We start from the raw sequence: 22,963 nt of genomic DNA, 5'->3' as shown, positions 1-22,963 counted from the left end.
CAATGTTTTTCTGATTAGAATTCTATGGGGATGCTCTGATGCGAGGATGCTTTGTATGTGCTTCTCTTTTGTCAACTGCCAGCTTTCCTGACTAAGTCACAATAACTTAAATTCCTGTATGAAAAGAGAGTAGTCGTCTCTTTTCCCAGATGTTTAGGGCCATTCTTCTGTGTTAAAATAGAGATGGATGAGTGTGGAACATTGGTGGGAGGGGGATGCAATGCCGACGGGGGGGATGGGGGGGTGCGGGCATGCGTTTGGTTTCGCTTCGAGGTGTGAATATGAGCTAGAGAGCCAGAGACGCCCCATCGCCCATGGTTCGAGGTTTGGCTCTTGTCTGGAACATTCCAGATTCAGGGAGGCTCCCAGTTAGAACTCCATTGTGCTGCCGCCCTGATACGTACTGGGACTGAGCAGTCTGACGGGTGGGGGGGAGGTTTCAAATTCCACATCTATTCATTTAGGGGTGTGAAGAGACCCGAAATAGGTCAAGGTCAGGGGGCTTGAGACCTGGTTTTTGTAGGGGGCCATAGGGACGAACACTTCTGCCCCCAGGAACCCAGTGATCACAGTGGTCCCCCCACCTACCAGCCCTAACCTCTCCTTCACCCCTACCTGTCTGAATTGTGTTCTCTTAAACAATTTGTGCAACCTGATTCTATGATCCTGCCTTGAATTACAGCCAGCCTGAACATTACAGTTGCATTAAATTATTTTGACAGTAATATTATATGCCATAAGATTAAACTTTTCCAAAGCCTAAAAGCATGAATCCTTGGTCCGTGGTATGCTACAACACACACTGATATCTAGTATAAAGAAGATCCCATTGCCTCCAGCGACACACGTTTGCATACCACACCCTTACGGAAGGTTGGGAGGTTGAATTTCAGATAGCCTCTGGGATTTTCTGAAACCTTGGTTCTGTATTAGGTCTCTGACAAATGTACTGTTTATCTGTCTCCCCAGATACTATTTTAAGACAAAAATCTTTTGAGCAATTGTTCCTCGGCGGCGGGGAACATCTTATTTCACGCACAAGGCTATTAAATCATAATAGGACTGAATAAGGCCAATAATAATTCACACCGCGTGTGGTTGAAGGGTCGCTTTTTCTGTAATTGGAGGTTATGTGGGCGCTAGGACCGCGGGGATGGGGATGCTTCCAACACCATAAACGCGAAGAGGCTGCTTCTCCTTCGCGGGACTTGGGACAGAGACTCGAAATAAGAGGCACTTGAGAACAAGGCTCGGCTCGGCTCGGCTTAGATCGGCTCTGATCGGGTCGGCTCGGACACGTACGGCGGAGTCAAGGGGAACTCCTGGTGAGCCGAAAGTCTGGAATTCAGACCTGTCATACTTCGAAATGAGATGGAAGTTTGTTGGAGAGCCACTATACCCAGCGCCTTTTGCGAAGAGGAAAACGTGAACGGGATTTAATTACAAAGATTTATGAAACTTATTTCAGCGAAATAAACGGTAATGTTTAATAAACTTTTTTCTTCATTACTGACTTTTTAAATTACGAATACACCCCATGTGATTTTTCACGCGATCCAAGATGAATTCTAGGGATATGTTTAATATGTTGAATAGTCATAAGCCTATTAACACAGTCTAGTAAGGTAAGGTACGGCGTTTTTTTGTACAAACGGTCATCAAACAACTTTTAATTCAGAATTGAAGTATGATAATACTGCATTGTGACTTGGGAAGGGGCGTGGGTTGCCTGTCATCACCCGTTTTGAAATGAAATGAAATAACTGTATTAGTAACGTGTAACTTTACGGTTTGGCTATAAGTTAGTTATGTTAATAGTTTATCCAAGGTCCACTTACCAAGGTCACACCAGTTAGAACAGCCGAGCGAAGATCCTCGGCAGATAGCACGTTCTTGTATTCAAAAGTTGTCTTTGTCGGAGGGGTTAATATAATAGGGCACTCATTATGTGAGAGATTCAAATTGCCTTTCTAAAAATTATGTAAAAATATGGAAATACATGCTTGCAAAATGCAAAACAAAGGGCAATAGGTTCTAAATGCAAAGAAAAAAAACAATGCTGTAAAAAATGATAAAAATAAACACCGTCATTATCTGTTAAATTCCACTAATGTTTTAATAAATCAAACATTACTGTCCTGAAATTGTGGGGAAATACACCATCCACATCCCACTCTTATGCACTCATATTCACAAACACCAGCTGGTGGTCTGGAGGCAGGCTGGGATGTGGCTGTTTCAGAGTTTTCCATAAGTTGTTGTTGTTGTGGTTTTGGCATTTAGACACAACCATGTATGTGAGTATTCTTGTGCGAGGTTCCGTGCTGTCGTGGCCCAGTTTTGTGCCATGCAGGCGTCTGGTTAAATGTGTGTGTGTGTCTGTGTCTGTGTGTGTGTGTGGGAGTGTGATGTGGTGCCTGGTAGTCACTGGTTCAGATTCCTGGAGCGTGATAATTAAATTCTTCAACATAACATTCACCCATGCAAATGGGGAAAGCCATCGTTTTGAGAGTTTGAATCACATTCATTGTTGGTGTAGCGATATTCCAGGATTTCTGTGATGACTTATAAAGGGATGCAAAGGATGTTCTAAGACACGAGGCTGACAAATGACTCGATTCACTGCATTTAAGTGTGGCAGGTCCACGGGGATGTAGATAATGCTGTGTTCTTTAGGCGTCACCTACTGTTCCTGTACCAGGAGAACCCTAAGTCTTCCAGAAAAGCAAGTTTCAGTGCATTTCTCAAGACATTTCTCAGCATGCAGCTGTATACATTTGCAGAGAAATTAATCTCAAAACTGAAGTTAGACCCAAGTGTTGTTGGCTGAGTAGTGGATTTCCTGACTGATGGGTTACAGAGAGAGAGGGCTGATGGTATCCTCTCTAAGTTTCTTCATTCATTCATGTTTACATCTCCTATCCTTGTATGTGTTATGCTTACTAATGCTTGTGGTCGCAAGGATACACATAGACACATTGCCAGATTATCTAATATATGGGATATGTTGCTGTGTGTTTTTTAGCCTAAGGAGTCTTTCTAAAAGCAAATGCTGGTGAGCTCTGGTTCATGTCCTTGTCATGTTTCTTATCTGTAAAGCAAATTTCCATTTTAGAAGATAATGATGCATTTACTTAGCAGATGCCTTTAATCCAAAGTGAAATCTAACTGAGGATGGAGAGTCAGCTGGTCCCTGGAGCATTGGACCTTGATCAAGCGCCCAAGAGTGAAATCGCTCTGCCATCTGTGGGATTTGATCAGCAACCTTCTGGTCACAGGCATGCCGCTTAACCCACAAAGCCACACACCAACACCCCTTTATATGACACGCTATTGTATTGCAAATGCATAAAATGTCTGAGAATCACATTTACAAGCAAACCTCTGGTCCAATAGGGAATTTGGCTATTTGTGATTTTAGCTGGATATGGGAGTCTTTGGATTGGGAAATATGCTTTTTGTTGACAAAAGATTAGCTGCCACAGAGAAGAGGTCATGGAACAGGTGGTGTAACAGGCTGTTTGGGTCGAGCAAATTCATGTATTCGGTTATTAGATCTACTGGGCTGAACTCGCCACCTGAACCGAATCGGACAAGAGCAGCATCACCTGTTATAGTGTCACCGTGATCTGGCTGGTTGGCATATATTGGGCTGCTTCAGAAAGAGGTCAATCCTTTGGCACCAGGTGTAATATCTCACTTTTGTTGTGGTTAGATCTTCTAGGTTCTGTTCTGTCTGTGGGAGTACAGAACCATAACTGCAAAGCTGCACTTACAGATTTCCATTGTTCACTCCGGACCAATCACGTGGCCCCGTACACCGGTCACATAAATGCCTTATCTCTGTTTACAGAACAAAGACAGCAGCGAGCAGAAGGAAACCCCACCCACACGTGGCATAAAGGGCATGTGCCCCCCATATAGCCACTCCCCCCAGCTCAGTTGCTGCAGATTCAGGGATGCGGGCCGAGTCTGGGAGGGTGCTCTGGACGTGGCGCGGCCCCTCTCGTCAGATCCCGAGAGGCTCCCTGCCTCAGCTTGCTCTGGGAAGCTTTTAGGCACCTGCTCTTGCCTTTGTCCCTGGGGGATTTTGGGGGGGCGGGGATGGGGAGGGTACAGACGCTTAGAGTTTCTGGGGGGCGGGGCTAAAATTTCAGAGACTTAGAAGTTCTCCCACCTCCCCTGGTTTCTGCCAGTGCACCACACACAAGGATGTGCAGCTGAGGACCTCGTAACACTAACGCACGCAGGCGCTGCGCCGCATGCCGCCGGATTCCGCCCCACCCCAGGGCACATGAACGCCCCCCGAAGACATCCCAGCCTCTCACACACATGCACACACATCTCAGCAAAGTCTCCCTCTCATACGCAAAAAAAACAAGCACGCAAACACGTTAACACTCACACTCACACGCGGCCTCACGTTTGCGGGAAGGTTGCCGCATGCACAGTATCACAGTATCATGCACAGCGCGTGTGCAATGTGGGTTCAGGGGGACCGACAGACCTCCGCTGTTCCACGCAGGGGATCCAGATGGGCTCGGTCTCCTCACTTCCCACCCCCTGAAGCCTTGGAGCCCCAGGCCAGACCCTCCCCATCGTTGCAGTGGGGGGTTCGATCCATTGGCAAGCCGTGACTCTCCCAGTCATACTCCCCCCCCAAGATCGACGCTCGTGAGCTGGGTCAGGTTTGATGGAAAGGGGCCCCCCAGGGGAGGGGGGCGAACAAGGACGGCTTTGTTGGTCTGGGAGGACGTAAAGAGGCGAAACTCAGGCCCGAGCAGCGATATGAAGCGGCGCCGTGTGGGCGTGGAACGGCAAGGACCTAAGGCGCATATGCCCCCTCCCCCAGGGGGGGTCCACCTGTAATGCGTGGAGTCTGCCGGTGCGATGGAGAGAACCCATCCGGCTTGGGAAGGGCAATTTCTTCGCATGTTGCCAATTAATAACAAGTCGGTTGGAAAAGCTTATTTATCAAATAGTGTTTTGAGACAATGGACTACTCTGGAAAGTGTGTGTTGTAACTGAGGGATAAGTGGATTCATGTGTTCCGCGCGTCTGTGTGCGTCTGTCTGTGCGCGTGCGGCTCATTATGCATATTATCACTGCCCTCCTGTGGCCGAGACAAGCGTCTGCAGTGGAGTGTCTAGGGAAGGTTAAACTTTTATTTGTTTTTGTACTTTGAGCTGAATATGGCGGCGGTGGTGGGGGGGGGGGGGGCTGTCGGGGAGTTGGCTGGCGTACCGCGGCTAACCGCCATGCCGGGATCTCCTGGGGATCTGAGGAGTGGTTGCAGGCGAAACGATGAACTGCTCCTGCTGTCAGCTGTCAAGTTCAATTTGCGTGTAGATTCTGCGCAGTGACTTGCAGATTGAGCTACTTGTGCAGCTCGGTATGTCGGTGGGGCGACTCAGGCCGTAAAACAGAGTCCCTGCAGTGTGTCTGTAACCATGACTGCCCAAGGCTGTCACATGACGTTCATTTTATTTACTTCATTCCCTAATTCCAGGTCAGCATCAACCCAGCCATGACAGCACATCAGGGAGTTGCCAGCTACTGTCTTTTCTCCAACATGCTCCTGCTGCTGTTCCCCCCTGCAGTGCCATTCCGAGGGCCCCCCGATCCACAACGAGCCCACCTCCCATCCCTGGTGACCCACACCCCCCAATCTCTGTCCCGCTCTCGCTTCAGTGCTCAGGCCCAGCTGGATTTCAGCACCCACTGCACCGCCAGCTGCTACCACAAGGAGTTCAGGCCAGAGGTACTGACTGAGCAGCTTGCGTTTGAGACACTGTATTCCGATGGCTCCCGCACGCTGACCACCATTGACCTAGAGGTCAGGGATGAGGATGAAGTTAATCAGAGCACTGCAGTTCAGCCTCCCACCACAAGGGGCAACCAAATCTTTGCCACTCGGCGCCAGAGGCGGAAGCGGCAGATCTATGGTGCCGATGGCCGCTTCAACATCCGTGGCGACCACTTCCTGCTGGATTACCCCTTCTCCACAGCGGTGCGCATCTCGACGGGGTGCACGGGTGTCCTGGTGTCCCAGCGACACGTGCTCACTGCCGCCCACTGTGTGCATGATGGGAAGGATTATGTGAAAGGTGCCCGCAAGCTGAGAGTGGGCTTCCTGGTGCCTCCACCTGCCAACAGCAGCCGCCCCGGGAAGCCCCTGGTGCGCTGGGTACGGGTTCGACGGACCCGGGTCCCCAAGGGCTGGATTCAAGGGCCACAGGATGCCAGCATGGATTTCGACTATGCCTTGCTGGAGCTGCGTTGGCCTCACCGCCGTCCCTTCATGCGCTTGTCGGTGGCGCCATCCTCCAAGAACCTGGCAGGCCGCCGGATCCACTTCTCCGGGTTCGACAGCGACCGACCAGGGGAGCTGGTGTACCGCTTCTGTCCCGTGGAGGACGAGTCAAACGACTTGATCTACCAGCACTGTGATGCCCGGCCAGGGGCCAGTGGCTCAGGGGTGTACGGCCGGGTGTGGGATCGCGTCCTGGAGCGCTGGGAGCGTAAGGTCATCGGCGTCTTCTCCGGCCACCAGTGGCTGGAGATCGATGGCGAAAATCGCGATTTCAATGTGGCCGTGCGCTTCACCCCGCTGAAATTCGCCCAAATTTGCTACTGGGTGCATGGTAATCACGTGGACTGCAGTCAGGACTGAATTGGATGTGGTGGGAGGGGGGCACTGGATTCAGAAAGTAGAGTTTATATGGGGGGGGGGGGGGGTGGGTTGAAATGAAATGCCACACTGCAGCTTAACTGTGGGCCCGAAAGGTAGAATTTGCAGTGAGCTTTTTTGAAAGCCAGAATGAACTAGATTAAGAAGCTATGTGACCACAAGGTTTGGATCAAATCAGGCATCATTGCTGAAGTGGAAAAATGTATTCTGAAACTGAATAAGAGTCAGGAATGGCTGAATGTGGGGTTTTGACTCTACGCCCCAGTTTTTTCTGTTTTTCTCGCCGTAACTCCATGCTCAAATGGACTGGCCTGCCAGCTGCATTTTGGCAGAAGCACTTTTTTTTTCCTGTTTACGGGAAGCCTTCCTCCCTGGATCCTGGACATCCACCTTTCTCCACATCGGAGCCACAGTGCCACTCAGACACGGTCTCTCTCGCCAATCGCCTGGGGTGTACAAAGAGCCGGTCACATTTATTGCATCCTGTGCTACGAGGCCTTTTCTTGATGCGTAATGTGAATCTGAGGCGTCTGTAGAGAAACTGATCATAAGGGAGATGGGAGGGGGGGGTGAGTGTGTGTTAGTGTGCGTAATGCAGTGAGTGTGTGTTTGTGTATAGCGCTGTGTGTGTGTTTGTGCATAGTGCAGTGGGTGTGTGTTTCTGCATAGTGCTGTGTATGTTTGTGCATAATGCAGTGGGTGTGTGTTGGTGCATTGACAGAAATCCGGTTTTTATATTTTCAAAGTCAGGATGCTATTTGGTTTTTAGGAATGTTTACACGGTGCGAAAACTTGGGTGGCTAAGCAACTGGGACTGGCACATTTTCCAGGAGGGCCTCTGCTGTTGTACCCATGAGGAACCTGAAATGCTTTAGTAAAACATCCAGCTGTATATTATGCTACAAAATGCTAATATGTATCACATTCTCTCCTGCATTGGATAATAAGATCTGCTAAGCAACTACGTCATATAGCAAAGTTAGGGCATGCAGGATTTTTTCTATGTAAACTGCATATGATGCAAGCTTCTCAGAAATGATGGTTCCCATGTGATCCAAAGAACCACTGGCCCAAACTAGCAATGATCCCCTGAGTCAGACTACCTGTGATCTCCATGCCGGTGGACTGGCCTACCAGTCACCAACATGCCTATGGACTGGTCTGCCTGTGAGCCACATCCACAGCTCTATGCGCCTGCAGTCGATGAGATAGTCTTCCTGTGATCCTTACCTAGATGCTCATCACATGCACAATCCAACCACATTAGAATCTCTAACTGAGGAACCACTGACTTTCTCACAAATGCAATAACAGCGTCTTGCTTCCAAGCAGGAGTATTTCAATTGTTTTAAAAATGCTTTTCTCTATTTTAATAAACTATATGATTGCCTATTACAGTTGTTGTCTGTTTTTTTGTAGATTATTACCATATGCATCCATTCTTAGATCATCTTAGTGCTTATTCAGTACATGGCTATGGTTTATTATTTGAAATCTGCATGAAATAATTAGACTATTATTTATTGATGAATATTAAAACTTCAAATTTTAGGCACCGATCAGTCACAGATAGCAGTTACTGGTGTTCTCTGGTGATCAGGAATGGAGGTCAGCTTCCAGAATACATTTCCACCAACACATCTGTCAGTCCAGAAAAGATGACTTTGCCATGAACAGTAAGTTACGACAATCGTTCCATTAAATCTTATGGCACTGGATTTTAAACCTATCAGCCCTAGTCCTGCAGGTCTCCTGTTCACAAACCTGCTATTTTTAAAGGTGGGTTCTGCCCAAACGACATTTATGACTCTTTAATGTGTATTCTGGGTGCAACGAGATACTTACAACACTTTTCAAAAATTGGCCACAATGACAAAAATAACATGCACAATAATCACCTTATCATGGAGGATATGTCCAAAAACAGTTTGTCAACAATATTCTTTTGCATATAAAAGTTTTGGAGGTTTTACCATTTAAATATATTGATATGTCTTCTATAGAAGCAAACGGAATTTGCTACGAAAACCGAAAAGTTTTAAATTAGGGTTAGATTTTAGTGCTTCTTGAAGATGAAATTTCCCTGCAGGTGTGGGTGAGAAATTATGCTTAAATGCAATTTTTCAGTAATCAAGCACTTGCAAGTGAAAATATTAACATATTTGACAAGTAGTTTATTACATTTATACTTGCATGAGAGAGGAAATGTTAAATTAAATCAGCGACCAAGGAAAGTCAGTAATAAAAATGACAATCAAATACGTACATTATAGCTTTTTACCAGAGTACACATTTAAACATTTTTTTGTTTTTCCAAATAAATCTGAATAAGTAGGGAGCCAACAGACTTGCTCATTTGGTTATCAACATAAAGTGACATTTCCTAACACAGTAGATTTGATATTCCCAGTGGTCTCATCAACAGAACTCTACCGTATAACCTTAAATCTTTCTGAAGCCAGCGGCTCCACCCTGGAGTACGTCATCCTCGACGCAGCACGGCCCTCTTGCGCGCGTCCGCGGCGCGCTCCCTGCACCGACGGCGCTCGGCTTTTACGTAAGGAGGGAGTGGTGAGTCTTTTCAAGATGGCGACGACCATAGAGAGCGCTGCCGCTGCAGTAGGGAATAAGAAGAAACATCTCGGCATTCCCGAGGCTGTGTTTGTGGTGGGTGAATAATCCCCTGAGATTAACTTAATCCCAAGACGTTTTTTAAATTGGGAGACCATGAGTGATATAACGGCTGCAAAATTCAGCCGAGCTGTGTTTGCAGACGCCAGCAGGAGCGGGCTGCTAACCTTTTAAGGCAGCGAGCGTGGTTTTAGCGTGACAATGGTAGCCGTTTTCCTTGAAGAGACTAGCGGTGTCTGAAGCGGGCTGCGCCTTTTTCCGCCGCGAAACCGACGTGTTAACATTTTTATACTTATGTGATCCGAATTATGCTCTGTAATCTGCCTTCGATAAAACGCGGACTCGGCAGCTCGGCGTTAGCGTTACCCTTTAAACGGGAATGAGCGTGAATAGGTCGGGGAAGATAACGTTTATTTTAATGCTAAACTGTCTCTGCGATGCTCCAAGTTTAATTTTCATGGTGATTTTGATGATACTATTGCTCAGTTTTTTTAAATGCTGAATGCTATAGTTAAACTGGCCGCTGATGGCTTTTAGAGCATTTTCTCAACGTCATAAGGAAATGTATGGGGCTTCTATAGTGTTCCTGGCGTTTTAAGTAATTAATAATATCAAGGATAATAGTCTTGCTCCGAACTGACTACGTTCTGTGTGGTCTTTAACGGTGAGATCTGGGTGTTTTACTGTTGGCTATGCTACTGGCCTAATTTGTGAAGTTCCTCTTTGGTGCCAAGACGTGCATTTCCTCTCCACTACAGGAGGATGTAGACTCCTTCATGAAGCAGCCGGGCAATGAGACGGCTGACGTCGTGCTGAGGAGGCTGGACGAACAGTACCAGAAATACAAGTATATGGAGCTCAACCTGGCTCAGAAAAAGCTGAGGTATGTGCTTCCCTGGGGAAGTATAGACCACTGATCGACAGAAGGCATTGCTCTGAGACACTGGCCAAATGTAATCGCAAAGTAATGTATGCAGTGGCTGTCTGCTGAGTAAGCACATGCTGCTTATTGCTCATGTTGCAAAAACTGCATGGCTAATGAAGTCATCTGATGGCTGATATTGGGATGGGTGACTGTGGTTTCCATACTGTTTCCAGGCTGAAAAACCAGATCCCGCAAATCAAGCAGACATTAGAGATCCTGAGGCACATGCAGACGAAGAAGGTGAGGTTCGGTGGAGCTTTTTCTCTGCGTTTGCATCACCCCGCTTCCAGGCTTGTTATCAGTCAGCCTTACTTTGAAATTCTCTCTTCCAGGACAGCACAGACCCTATGGAGACTCGCTTCCTGTTGGCGGACAATGTGTACTGCAAGGCTTCTGTGCCCCCCACAGACAAAGTGTGCCTGTGGTTGGGGGTAAGTAGGACCGAAGGAGGTGTGGACATGAGGCTTTGTGTTGTGTTGCTAGATAAAAATGACATTTTATACCACAGCAAGTGAGTTGTTGCTATCTGATAACTACTGATGCCTGGTTCTGTACTGGCAGGCCTCCATAATGCCTGTGGTTTGTTACATAGTAACCTTCCATTGAGCTTATTTCTATTGCAGTAATTGTACTGAAGGCAAGTTACCCCTTGAAGTAACTTTCTGTTGTAGGCTCTTGATTTGAATGCTAGTCGCCAAAATGTGTGCAGTGACCTTGTGCCGTTTCCCAGGCGAACGTGATGCTGGAGTATGACATCGACGACGCACAGTCCCTACTGGAGAAGAACTTGAGCACCGCCTCCCGGAACTTGGACTCTCTAGAGGAAGACCTCGATTTTCTTAGGGACCAGTTTACCACTACAGAAGTCAGTATCCTTCACTGGGGGCCCCAGTTTGGGTGGGTGGGGCTTTGACTTTGGTGAGTGTGGCTCAGGGGCACTGGGAGGGGGGTCAAGATTCCTTAAATTTGCACCGTAATTGGATTGGTCTGTGTTGTGGGGGCACAACATGAAATACTTTCATGGGGCACCCTTGGTTTGGCTAAAATGAGGTTTACTTTCTTTTCCCTTCCTGACAAGGCTTGCTTTACCGTTTTCGCATTGAAATATAACGACGAAATTAGAACTTCAGCGTGATTTCTCTTCCGTATCTGCATTTCAAAATATTTAGTCGCTTTGCCGTCAGCTGATGAAGATTCGTTCCCTCAGATTGGTCGCGGTAGAAATTCTGTTAAAAGCTACCAGCATTTCCAGTTCGGAGGCGTTCCGTAAGGTCAAGGCTTACTCGACACCTATGTTTCACAATTACCCTTGACCCATGATCCTTCCTAGATATGGCGCGTGTCTACAACTGGGACGTCAAGAGGAGAAGTCAAGCCAATTCCTCGAAAACGGCCGATATGTCTTAAAGGAGACCCCGTGTGTCCCCCTCCGGCCCATCATACCTACATAAGAGATTTTCCTGGCAATTACCCAATAGTACTTTCACTTGGTTTTCAACTTTATTTTTTAAAGTATTATTTTCCAGTAAAAAAGAAAATCAACATAAAGTGATTGTTTTTATTTTGACCTGTTTTTGATTGCAGATTACACTGGGTGAGTTTCCAGTTTTTGGGTTATTTATATTTTTTTTTTATTAAATATTTAAGTGTTTATGCTGCAGGTCTTTTGTACAGCCCAACTCGGTGGAACAGGATGTAGTTTGTAGACATTTGGGTGGTGCACCTGCGGGGCTTCATACTCTTCTACAGTGGGTCAGACGGTGGCTGCAGAGGATCAAACTTCTCAAGAACCAATCCCTTTGGCTACACCCTCACCGTTTTGTTTTGCCGGTTTCTTGTGCTTTTCCGTCGGTCCGTTCATTTCTCCGTCCTCTGTTAAGTTGAACCACATTAAATACAGCAAGACAAACACTGAATAACCTGTGATTCAAAGGATGGTCTGTGTGTGTGTGTGTGTGTGTGTGTGGGGGGGGGTCGTATCACCAAAGCATCAGCTTCATTCCTCCTTGCTATATTATGTTATTTTCCCCTTCAGATGGAGGTGCTATTAGTTCTCTGAGCTATAATGGGAGTTGGTCAGTATATGTCATGTATGAAGAAGCAGGCCTTGGATATATTTAAATCGGCTTGAAGCCCACATACTTAAGTAATTTTTTTTTTATTATTTCCTGCTGCGTCTTTAGTAGAGTTCCTTGTTGTGGCAAATCACGTTTCCCATTTATTTGGTTAATGCTTTTAACCAAGGCGGCAGTCAGAGTCCAATCAGCTTAAAAGTCTAGGATAATTGCAGTTGTGGGATTTGAACCCATAACCTTCAACACTCAGATGTAGCTCAACCAATTGAGCTACACAAGGTGCTAGAGTAGCCTGTTTTCTAACACGTTCTATTCTGTGGGTGGAATGGTGGTTTTAGAGCAGCTTCTGTTGTAGAAATGGCTACATTCAGTTCTGTCTTCTCACTTTCAATTAAAATAGATCACAGAACTACGCCGAAACGCATTGTGTGTGTCGAAGTCCGTAACATGCGAAGTAATCTGGTTATTTTTAACAATGAAAGTGGCTCTCAAAATTTGCTGTGCAGACATCCCAGAACTATATTTATTTTATTTTTAGCCTGAGCATTAGCATTTCTATGCTGGGCTTCAGCTAGTTCTGTTGAAAACTGGTTGTCCCTTTGGTGCCTTGTTGACACCCAGTGGCTATACATGGTACTGCAGCGATGGCCAAAGGAAAACGCACAGCGTCCTTGCGTGATTCTGAACTGACATCTCTGGCTGTTTTTGCAATCTTACTTTCAAGTGGAGCTATAGCAGATTTCTTGTGGGATTTTTACTTGCACAAAAATGTTCTGAGGCGGATGGAAAAAATGATTGGCTATATCTCTGAACCAATCAGATTGTACAGGAGGTGGTCTCACCTCCTCTAGTTGCTTGGATCCAAGACATCTGATGGGCTAGTCCAGCCGCCTCTATAATCTGGTTATATCTCTGAACCAATCATTTTTCTTTCTGCCCTCAACATTTTTGTGTAAGTAAAAATCCCATGAGCTAACAGATTACAAAAGTCATGGGTCATGACACTGAAATTTCTCTACTGGGATTTTTAAGTTGAAAAAGCACCCACTTTTTTAGATTTAACAAAAGAAAGGAAATAGTCACAACTGTCACATTATTTAAATTTTTAGTACATTACAGTTCATTCACTAGTTAAGGAGGTACAGAGTCCCATACCCATGTTAAACGGCTACATGACGTACAGCTCAAGGGCTTGGAATTTCACATTTCAGTACCTACAGCTTCAAGAAAACCGGCAAAAAGGACAAAATAAGCAGGAGAAGTAAGAGAGAAGCAAATGTTTCTGTAAGCGTTTAAACATTTCTATACTGGTGTGAAGCGCTGTAGAAAGTAAAGATGTCTGACCAGTGCTGTACAAGGGAGCAGGTTCCTATTAGTCCAGAGCAATTGGGTGGGTGGGGGGGGGCAGCTACGCCACATGGGGCAGTGGTCCTGTGAAGACCAGAAGGTAGGGTTGGGGGGTGGGTCAGCTTTTATCTGGCCTTATCTCACCATAGCAGGGTGTGTGACAGTGATGTCTTCAGGATCCACCCAGTACGTACTTGGCTGGGCCAACTTAAACACCAGCCCGGGACTGCGAACTGAATGGCACCGGGCTGTCAGGTCCGAATCTTGGTATTGTCCCAAGTCCAGGAATGTTTCACCAAGGGACAAGTGGCAGATGAAAAAATCCAGGGGTGTCACTTTTTTGTCTTTTCGCTCCCACCTGCCCTGTCAAATCTGAAGTCTCACCTGAAACCTTAAAAAGTCATAAAAATGTCGCTCCCTTTAGCCCAGTCCCCTCCAATCCGCTTGTCCTCTCAAAACACCCCGAAGCAGGCTATTCTTTGGAATGGCATTGGGCTGGTGGATGGGGTCTCCTGATTGGTTCATTTGAAATGTAGTCGTGGTTACGGTAGTACTGGTAAAGGCCGCGTGGCACTGCTCTGGGTGTGCAGTGTAAGAAAGATGGATGGCTGGAACATGAGAGCAGTATTGATGAAAACCTGGTCAACCAATCAGGGATAAGCAACACTGGCAGGGATGAGAGTGAACAGACTGTACTGAAACTAATATGTGAGGGTGTTGGTGACTCTCAGTGTTAAGGGGGAGCGGAACAGTAATTAATTCAGTAGATGTGGGCAGAGTGAATCTGCACACTTAGCACGCCTGATAAGACCCTAAGCAATTACAGCCTGGAGGTCATGCACTCGGGTTAAAGCTGCCTCACTGTGGATCCCCGTCGCAGGCCAGACCTCTCAGCCAGCCGCTCATTTCCACAAAAAAAAAGCACCATGTAGCAGACAGCTGCTCTGCAAACCATTTAAACCAGAACGGAAGGCGGCAAGTGCCGGCAGCCCCTCCAACCAGAATCATCTACTGCATCAGAGAGTAAATAGGGTGGGGTGCATCCACCCTGTTTATTCAGAACAGCAAATCAGCTGATCTTCTGCACATGCTCAGTGCAAAATATACAATAATTCGACTGTACATTTTTTTTGGATGACTTTGGAAAACTACAGTAGGCTTTTACCCTACATTATTGTATTTATATTTTAAAACACTTCATTTTGTAGATAGTAATGGGTGTAATATACTGATTATTGTGTTGATTGGCTCCCCGTAGCTAAATAGCTAAAGCATACTGGGTGTGTAATGCATTTAATGAGGACCTGGATGCTATGAATTATGGGTAACTGTGTCTTACTGTGCATGTTCACCCTACCCTTTCTGCACAGGCTCCCAATATCCTGTCAATAAGATGTACTGAACAGCAGGGAAGTGTTTTCTCTAGTCTAATCTTTTAAGACCAGTTCCGTCACCCCAACGTGGTTCTGGCCCAGGGCACCAGAGCAGCATGGAAAAGTTATTTGTAAAAAAGCAGGCTGGGTGTTGATTGACGTGCACAACCCCGGTCAGCCCGACACTGGCCCTTGTGTAGGGAACGCCTCCTTTGCACAGTTCTACTTTACATGTGCCATTCCCTCATTGGATGGGAGGAGGAGAATGGGAGAGGGATAACCAATCACGGGGGAGAACTGAGAAGCAATACCCAATCAAGAAGGGGAACAGGGTCCAGGGAGACTTAAAGCAGATGTTTTACGGTCCCTGTGCACAGAACTGAAGATGAACTTGAGTAGTGCTTGGGCTGTCTGGGTGGGTGGGGAGTGCCAAGGCAGCAGCCGACAGGAACATCAACAGGCAGGTGAGCGTAGCGGTGAGGGGGGGCATCGGACGGATCGGGGCGGGGAGCGGCAAGATCAGCAGAGGCACCGGCGGTCGCTCTTGGTCACCTCCTCGGAGGAGTGCACCACGTTGGGCACGAAGCCGCTCTTGACCCCCTCCCAGCCCTCTTGGATGGTGATGTCCCCACGCTTGACCAGCTCGAAGATGTCGCGCGTCAGGTCCGTGAAGGCCTTCTCCACGTTGATGGCGTCGCGGGCCGAGGTCTCCACGTAGCGCATGCCGTAGGCGCCCGCCAGCTTCTCCGCCTCCTGCCGGCTCACCTGCCGCTGCGCCTCCAGGTCACACTTGTGGCCCACGAGCAGGAAGACGATGCCGTGCGGCTGCACGTGGCTCCTCGCCTCCTCCAGCCACTCGTGCACGTTCTGGAAGGAGCGCCGGTTGGTGATGTCGAAGAGCAGGAGGCCGCCCACCGAGTTGCGGTAGTAGGCCCTGGTGATAGACCTGAGGGAGAGCAAAACGAGGAGGAGGAGGAGGAGGTGCAGGCGGGAAGGATGACGCACGGTGGAGATGCCGTCAGGGCGAGGGAGGTGGGTGAGGTAGACGTGGAGCAGACGGGGACGATAAGACATCACAGCGGCAGGTAGGGGGAGACCGATGTAAAGGAAAGATAAGCAGACGGAGTGAGACATGGAGGGGAAAAAGAGGAAAGAAAGAACAGAAAAATGTGTTTAAAAACAGCACTGCTGCCTCTCACTTTATACGCATGGATGAAGATTCTCTGCCAAGCCGAGAGCAGCCATTGGGCCCTGAAGGTTTAAGCTGCTGAAGCCAAATCTGATCTGCACCTCATTCATAGGTAACAGGCTGGCTAATGAGCACAAAATCAGGGTTAAGTTTTGGAGAATAACAGAAAAAATAAGTCAGTTTGGGTTTAGATCGGCTCAGGGTTGTGTAGCTTCTCGAAAGGAGTCAGGAGGCCTTGAGTTTCCATCAGACCTGCACACTTCCGCCACCTAAGAAGGGCGACTCTCGCTGTCTGACACAGTGACTATTGTTCATGTGCTATCCTCATGTTATTGAGGACTGTATGGTGGCTCAGTGGATAGGGCTGCTGCATCATAGCTATGCAAACAGGGGTTTGAACCTCATCCTGAGTCTACACACAGTACACCGTTGACTATTCTCCCTCTGTTCGCATCGGTTAAATCCAGGTACTCCTGCAAAGTGCTGTGTGTAAGTTTCCCCATAGTAGACTGTGTTTCCTGAGAGGTATGATTACCATGAAGGAAGAGTGGATGGGTGTTTGTTTGATGGCCAGTGACAGCTAAGTTGTGGCTGGAGTCCCCATAATATTTGGTAAGTAACCTCATACTGACTATGGCTTCTTTTCTAGTGGCAATGTGTGGGTATGCCACTTTAGTATTAATGGTGTTTGCAACCCCCCCCAAAAAAAAAAGCTATGGCATTTCTTACCACTGTGTGTGTGTGCGACTCTACAAAAAGATTACAAAAGTTATTAATGGTTCCTTGGTCCAAAATACATTTTACCATATGCTACAGTGGATAGTGTATGCAGTGTTTTTCCAAGGCTGGTTATCCCGAAGGTGTGATGGCAGATAGAATACAGTCATTAAGGTTTGGATAATTGCCACTCAAAAACCGAGGACTACGTTAATCTTAATAATTTCCTCCAAGATTATACAATTATGATGAAACCAATGAAAAACACCAAATTCATTCGCAAACAGCTGTGTTTGTGGAGCTGGGAGATTCCTACTTCTGTAAATCAGTAATATTTACCAATATTTAGAATATTTTACATGTACCCTCTTCCCCAAGCTGTGAAATGATATGCATGAGCTGCACAGTGGACACAAAACCAATTGTACCTCCTAAAAAGCTCTGTGCATAACTTTACAGCAAAAAGATGAACCAGGAACTAAGAACTTGGAGCCAGCCTGGGAATTCACAGTTCTGTTTAAATTAGTGTCAAAGGACAACCCCCACCCAATTTCACAGCCACCTAGATGCCAGAAGACCATGCCTTCTAAAAATACAGGAATATGTTTATTCAATCTTTCTTTTAGAAGATAGTCACCTGAGGTGTTTGTGCACCGTCTTTGATGCGTTTTAAGCACACGTTTGACAGTCATGAGTCCCTAATTGTATGCCTACTCGCGGTTTGCACCTCGCCGCTGTCATAATTACCCGGAGTGCCATCCTCCTACGGTCTTTTCTGTCGTCGTCTGACATCAGCTCGCAGTTGACTCACATCTACGCACTGGAGTATTTTGCAGTTGCACATATTGGTTTCTGTTAATTTCTCTTAATCTATTTCTTCGATCTTTTATCTGACTAAATAAACAATAAACATTAGGCTTATAATCGTGTTATTTGAAAACGTATCAAGCTGGGTGTGTAAGATAAGGTACTTTTCAATTTGCGTGCAGTTTAGAGATCATAACGTTTGCATAACGTGATTTCACCAGGACTGCACCTGTAGCACTCAATACACCCAGCAAATCTACGTCATGTACACGGTACCTGAATCGCTCCTGTCCCGCAGTGTCCCAGATCTGAAGTTTAATGCGTTTTCCTGGCTCAATCTCGACCAGACGTGAAAAAAAATCCACCCCAACAGTTGGGTCGGACACCTGGGCGAAGCGTCCCTCGGTGAAGCGTCGGATCAAGCACGACTTCCCCACCGTCGAGTCTCCAATCACGATCAGTCGGAACTGGTACAACCATATCGCCTCCATGTCTCCCCCAAGCCTGCGGAGAGATGCACGGTGAAAGGACCCAGGGCAGCACTTTCTGGGGAGGGGTGTAAACAAGCAAACCCCACGGCAACCCGAGTGCCCCCCGCAGCCGCCCCAGCGGCCCTCAACTCCCCTTCGCCGTGTCGCCTTAGGAGAGCGATGCTTGTGAATTTAAACGAGGGCCGATCGGACAAGAACACGGCGACTCTTTGTGCGTCTGATCTGAAACCCCATCCGCCTATACAGAAATAATGTATCCGAGGGGCAAAAACACGTTGCTGTTGTGTTTTCACGTTGCATCGTCCATTTCCTTAGTCACAGCCTCATCCCAAACTAGATGTGCTTATTCTTCTAAGACCTTCGCTGAATCCAAAGTATAACAACGGATTAATTAATCCCGCATTATAAATGAGATCAAAAGTCCAACGCTGAGTTATTAAAAACGGAACGGCACAACACAGCACAATAGATACTGAAATCGTTTAATTAATGGGCGACTTTTGCAAAAAATAATAATAATAAATAAATATATATATACATATATATGTATCCGTGGTCGCAGACCGACTGTTAGTTAATGAAATTATTTTTCATGGAGGTCATCTGGAAAGCAATACTTCTACAAACACTAGGTAAAAGCTGAATTATCAGTTTTTGAGTATAATATTTAGGCCTTTGTTTATCTGTCCAACAGACCTGTGTTTGCTTTAAGTCCCGCTACCGTCGTCTCCCATGGTACAGTGGCAACTACCGCCCCTCTCTCCTGCGTTTATAATACACGGGCTCGGCTAGGCAAACACTGCCGTATTCAGCTCCCAAATGAATACTCCGGCTATTGTCTCCATCCGGATATAACAGGGTAGCCGAGAACGGATGGTGCTTTTACTGCTCGTAGACGCGATACGTTTGATAACGACAAATAGTCACATTTTTTTGTTATTCGTGCAGAAAACAAAACCGGTTGCATTTCAGAAACACCAAGGTCAATTGGCCTCCATTTTGCAATTATCCGAAGAACCCAGCTGCATTTGCTGGTAGAAATATATAATCTCTTACGAAAATTTTTCACAATAATTACAACGATTATATTTTAGTATCCTGCAAAGGCCAATACAATAAACTTCAAATTCAAGACGCACACCAGAACGATTTAATATTAACACAGCCCAAGACGTTCCGAGGTATTATTAACCTCATAACCATTGTTATATCGAATTCATTTTTGCATATTTAAAAACTACATGTATTAATACCACACAAAGAAAATAATTTTGTACAAAATGTTTGAACAGAACGGATTAATGTATAATTATAGCATATGTCCTTACGGTGTATGGTTTTCTCTTAGAGCTCGAGAACAGCAAACTCCATGTTGCCGAAGGGACAGTCTTTTCTTTCGAATATAAAATCTGAACTAATGGTCTTCGACAAAGCATAAGATTAATCAAACATCATTGGCACTAAAAACAAAAACGAGCAGATCAATTATACTGCAGTCCGTTCTCAAAATTCTATACAGGAAGAAACAAATCACGCCGCTTCCACGATAGATTCGGCTGTTCTTTTGCAAGGATGTCGTAGAGCTATATTATTGTTACGTAATTTTGTAAATTGGTGTCAATATGGAATAATCGACGTCCGTTCGGCGTTATCGATGTGATTGTATTAATCCAAATCCTTTTATTTCCATGTGTTAAAGATGGAGAAATGTTTGGAAATTTCTCTGATGAAATGGCAGCAACACCAGCAGCATCACACAGCCTGACTCATCCCGCATCAGCAACATTACTGTAAAATCCCTAATAGCGGAGCGTCACACTTCTTCCCTTCTGATCATTGCACATGCTCAGGAATTGTTACCGTAATAACTAGTGTAAAATGAGCTCGTTTAAAGTTGCTGTCCAGGAGCGCAGCCATAAATAAGAAAGCTGCTGGATTCTTTAACAGGCGCTAGGCCGTCTAATGGTAAAGGAACTGCATCCATACACAATTTTTCAAGAAAAAACATCCAGCTGTATGAATTACTTAAAGTGGATAAATGTGTTTGCTTAGATTATAAGAAAAAAAACCTGCTAAGATTACCAGCAAACTGTTATATTTTAAATCAAATTAAAACAGACATCATTATGTCCGGTGGTATGGGCAGGAAAAAATCCCGTACAGGTTTGCCGTGGATGTTCGGCTGTGACCCAAACAGGGTGTGGTTAGTTGTAGCACGTGATTATTTTATGCGCGCGCTGAGGATATTCTGGGAAGTCCAATTCAGGAGGAGTCAATTTCCCAACTTTATTCAGCATAACAAAACCAAACTCAGAGTTTAATCATGTTTTAATAAGACAAGAAAAAATATTGAGATAGTGGCGCAATTAAGTGAGCTTTTGAGTATTAGTTGTTTATAGTAGGCCTATAATTAAAATAAAATCAACTAATATAACAAAATACAATGTTATATTGAAATAATCAAACCATGTTTTAACTGAACAGCAGGTCATTTACACCTGCATTTATGCATGACGAGGTGCTCGTAATCGGAGATGTCGGTGTGGCAAGGACATCAGTCACCAAGCGCTAAGTTCACCACGTCTTCTTGCAACATTATTGTGAAGTGGGATTACTAGACTGTCAACCGTTTGCAATAGTGGGACATCACTGGTAAGTATGGAAGCCTCTCTTCATGTTTTGCAAGCTATGTTTACGGTGACTTCAGTCTTATCTATTTTTTTTAATTTAATGAAAAATATGTAATAAATTTAAGTAAGAAAAGCAGCATTTTAAAAGTAGTACGAGGATGGTAACAGAAGGTGGAGAATTGCTTGATTTTTCATTTCCAAGGCAGGTCAATCCTATAGGCGGCAGCCTTGGGTGCCAACACCTCCAAGGGGCGGGGGGCGGGGGGGGGGGCGACAATTTGCCAGGCACTTTGCTTTTGGGGGGGGGGGGTGCCGTTGCTGAGGCTCGCCAAGGGTGCCACACCTGCTAGAATACATGTTTGTAGACTTCAGATATTAACAATTACTACATGTGAGGATAGTCACAATGAGCATATAAGATCAAACATTAACTGTATTCAAAAATGACATAAAAACAACAGATATACATGAGATATACAGCATCTATTCCCACAGAAGAACCACCTTTTTCACTTGTGTGTGTGTGTGTGAGAGATTGTTATTACACACGCTCCTCCACTTACGAAAGAGATACGTTACGAATGGCCGTTCGTAATTTGAAATGTTCATAAGTCGTTATTCAACATCATTTTAAGGGTATACGCAAGTACAAAGAACTAGGATGCTGGGAGTACGCACGCTACGCTGCTGCGCGGCGGGAGTAGCGGCCAGAAGTCGTACTAGGTGGAATTGGTGCGCAGAAAAAAAAAATTGATGTTATGGACAGGAAACGGGAGCCCAATGAACATAATTTGCACTTACAGTCCTCTTCGTTCGTATGTCTGAAAGTTCGTAAGTTGAAAGTTCGTAAGTAGAGGAGCGTCTGTATTACATTGTGGGGACCAGATTTCCCCACAATGTCATAAAATCCTGTAACTATTTACCTTATGGGGACATTTTTTATCCCCATCTGTAAGTAGAGGAGCATCTGTATTACATTGTGGGGACCAGATTTCCCCACAATGTCATAAAATCCTGTAACTGTTTACCTTATGGGGACATTTTTTATCCCCACAAAGGGAAACTCAATTTTTTATTTTTAATAATCTGTGAATGCAATCAAAAGACTTGTGTTTTGTTTGGTTACTTATGGTTAAGGTTGTCATAGTTGGGATGTCCATAGAAATGGAGAGTCCTCACAAAGATAGAGATACCTAATCTGTGTGTGTATGAGTGTGTGTGAGTGTGTATGAGCATACGTGAGTGTGTGTGTATAGGTGCGTCAGATTGCATATGAGTGTGCATGAGAGTGTGTAGGAGTGTCTATGAGTGTGTATGAGAGCGTGTAGGAGTGTGTCTGAATGTTCTCATTCATCACTCCTTTGCCTCCTCTCTCTGTTTCACTGCGGAAAACACCAACATTGATGCAGCCTTCCACAGCTTGGTGGAGAACATTCTGGCTAAACTGCAGAGCCCTGCTGACCCATTAGACCAGGACCTGCAGGTCTGCCCCAGGTTTGCCAGCAGCACCAATCAGGCAGGTTTGTCAGGCTGTCGCCTGACCCGGGCTTAAGCAAACAATACAACGATAAAGGCAGGGTTTGGAGAGGATTGTTTTTCAATGGTCTGTGTGGGAAGATGCATGTTACAAATATCCCCCACCCAGACAAGCCTGCACAGTGCATTGATTTCTGAGAGTGAGCTCTGAACTTATAACGCTGATGTCCATCTGCATGCAGAATTATATCATATATGATTAAGAGGCTCCACATCCATCGACACCTGAAAGGAGAGATGGTTCACTGTGGAAACAGTGACATGATAAATATATGCAGATGTTATGGACCTAATGAAGGCCTAGTCAATGCAGGCTGATGAACCAGCATTCCGAGTAGCAACTTACAGCACAGCAGTACAGAGGCAGACTGAACATCTCTGTTCAGGTGGGCTGTCTGTCCAAATTAGATAGATCACGAAAAATGTGACTATTTTGTGTCTAGCTGGAGTGGTATGTTGTCTTCTTTGTTGCTGTTTCCCAAAAATAGAAAAAGCGAGATTTAAAGGAAGAGAATGGTCAGTAGACAATATCTTTTGATAAGAAACAAGTC

The 22,963-nt window shown here is 45.7% G+C and overlaps 3 protein-coding genes across 4 annotated transcripts; 2 read left to right on the top strand and 1 right to left on the bottom strand.

Annotated features, from left to right (window-relative positions):
* Positions 1-1,180: 1,180 nt before the first annotated feature.
* On the top strand, positions 1,181-8,083 carry prss23 (serine protease 23). The gene is made up of 2 exons (XM_023797647.2): positions 1,181-1,479; positions 5,510-8,083. Exon 2 carries the CDS (start codon positions 5,528-5,530, stop codon positions 6,671-6,673), a length of 1,146 nt encoding a protein of 381 aa, XP_023653415.2. The 5' UTR covers positions 1,181-1,479; positions 5,510-5,527; the 3' UTR covers positions 6,674-8,083.
* A 1,132-nt stretch (positions 8,084-9,215) lies between these two features.
* On the top strand, positions 9,216-12,166 carry vbp1 (von Hippel-Lindau binding protein 1). The gene is made up of 6 exons (XM_023797656.2): positions 9,216-9,358; positions 10,081-10,205; positions 10,421-10,487; positions 10,580-10,678; positions 10,978-11,116; positions 11,578-12,166. The coding sequence occupies exons 1-6, from the start codon at positions 9,278-9,280 to the stop codon at positions 11,652-11,654; spliced, it is 588 nt and encodes a 195-aa protein (XP_023653424.1). The 5' UTR covers positions 9,216-9,277; the 3' UTR covers positions 11,655-12,166.
* Positions 12,167-13,404: 1,238 nt separating this feature from the next.
* Positions 13,405-20,029, bottom strand: rab39bb (RAB39B, member RAS oncogene family b). Of its 2 annotated transcripts, none has more exons than XM_023797653.2 (3): positions 19,575-20,029; positions 18,032-18,259; positions 13,405-15,988 (listed from the first exon to the last, which is right to left on the bottom strand). In XM_023797653.2, the coding sequence occupies exons 2-3, from the start codon at positions 18,244-18,246 to the stop codon at positions 15,562-15,564; spliced, it is 642 nt and encodes a 213-aa protein (XP_023653421.1). In that variant the 5' UTR covers positions 18,247-18,259; positions 19,575-20,029; the 3' UTR covers positions 13,405-15,561. The 2 variants fall into 2 exon arrangements, with proteins under 2 accessions (XP_023653421.1, XP_023653423.1); XM_023797655.2 differs by lacking the exon at positions 19,575-20,029 and adding an exon at positions 18,943-19,004.
* Positions 20,030-22,963: the final 2,934 nt, after the last annotated feature.

Source organism: Paramormyrops kingsleyae, chromosome 10 (genome assembly GCF_048594095.1).
Source record: "Paramormyrops kingsleyae isolate MSU_618 chromosome 10, PKINGS_0.4, whole genome shotgun sequence".
Classification (NCBI taxonomy): Eukaryota; Metazoa; Chordata; class Actinopteri; order Osteoglossiformes; family Mormyridae; genus Paramormyrops; species Paramormyrops kingsleyae.
This window is presented reverse-complemented; position numbering and strand designations above follow the sequence as displayed.

Excerpts from the sequence above, each read along its gene's own strand:
- prss23 (XM_023797647.2), top strand. The coding sequence starts at position 5,528 with ATGACAGCACATCAGGGAGTTGCCAGCTACTGTCTTTTCTCCAACATG.
- vbp1 (XM_023797656.2), top strand. The coding sequence starts at position 9,278 with ATGGCGACGACCATAGAGAGCGCTGCCGCTGCAGTAGGGAATAAGAAG. Across the intron at positions 10,206-10,420 it reads CTGGCTCAGAAAAAGCTGAG|GCTGAAAAACCAGATCCCGC; the intron begins GTATGTGCTTCC and ends TACTGTTTCCAG. Across the intron at positions 10,679-10,977 it reads AAGTGTGCCTGTGGTTGGGG|GCGAACGTGATGCTGGAGTA; the intron begins GTAAGTAGGACC and ends GCCGTTTCCCAG.
- rab39bb (XM_023797653.2), bottom strand. The coding sequence starts at position 18,246 with ATGGAGGCGATATGGTTGTACCAGTTCCGACTGATCGTGATTGGAGAC. Across the intron at positions 15,989-18,031 it reads GCGGGACAGGAGCGATTCAG|GTCTATCACCAGGGCCTACT; the intron begins GTACCGTGTACA and ends GCTCTCCCTCAG.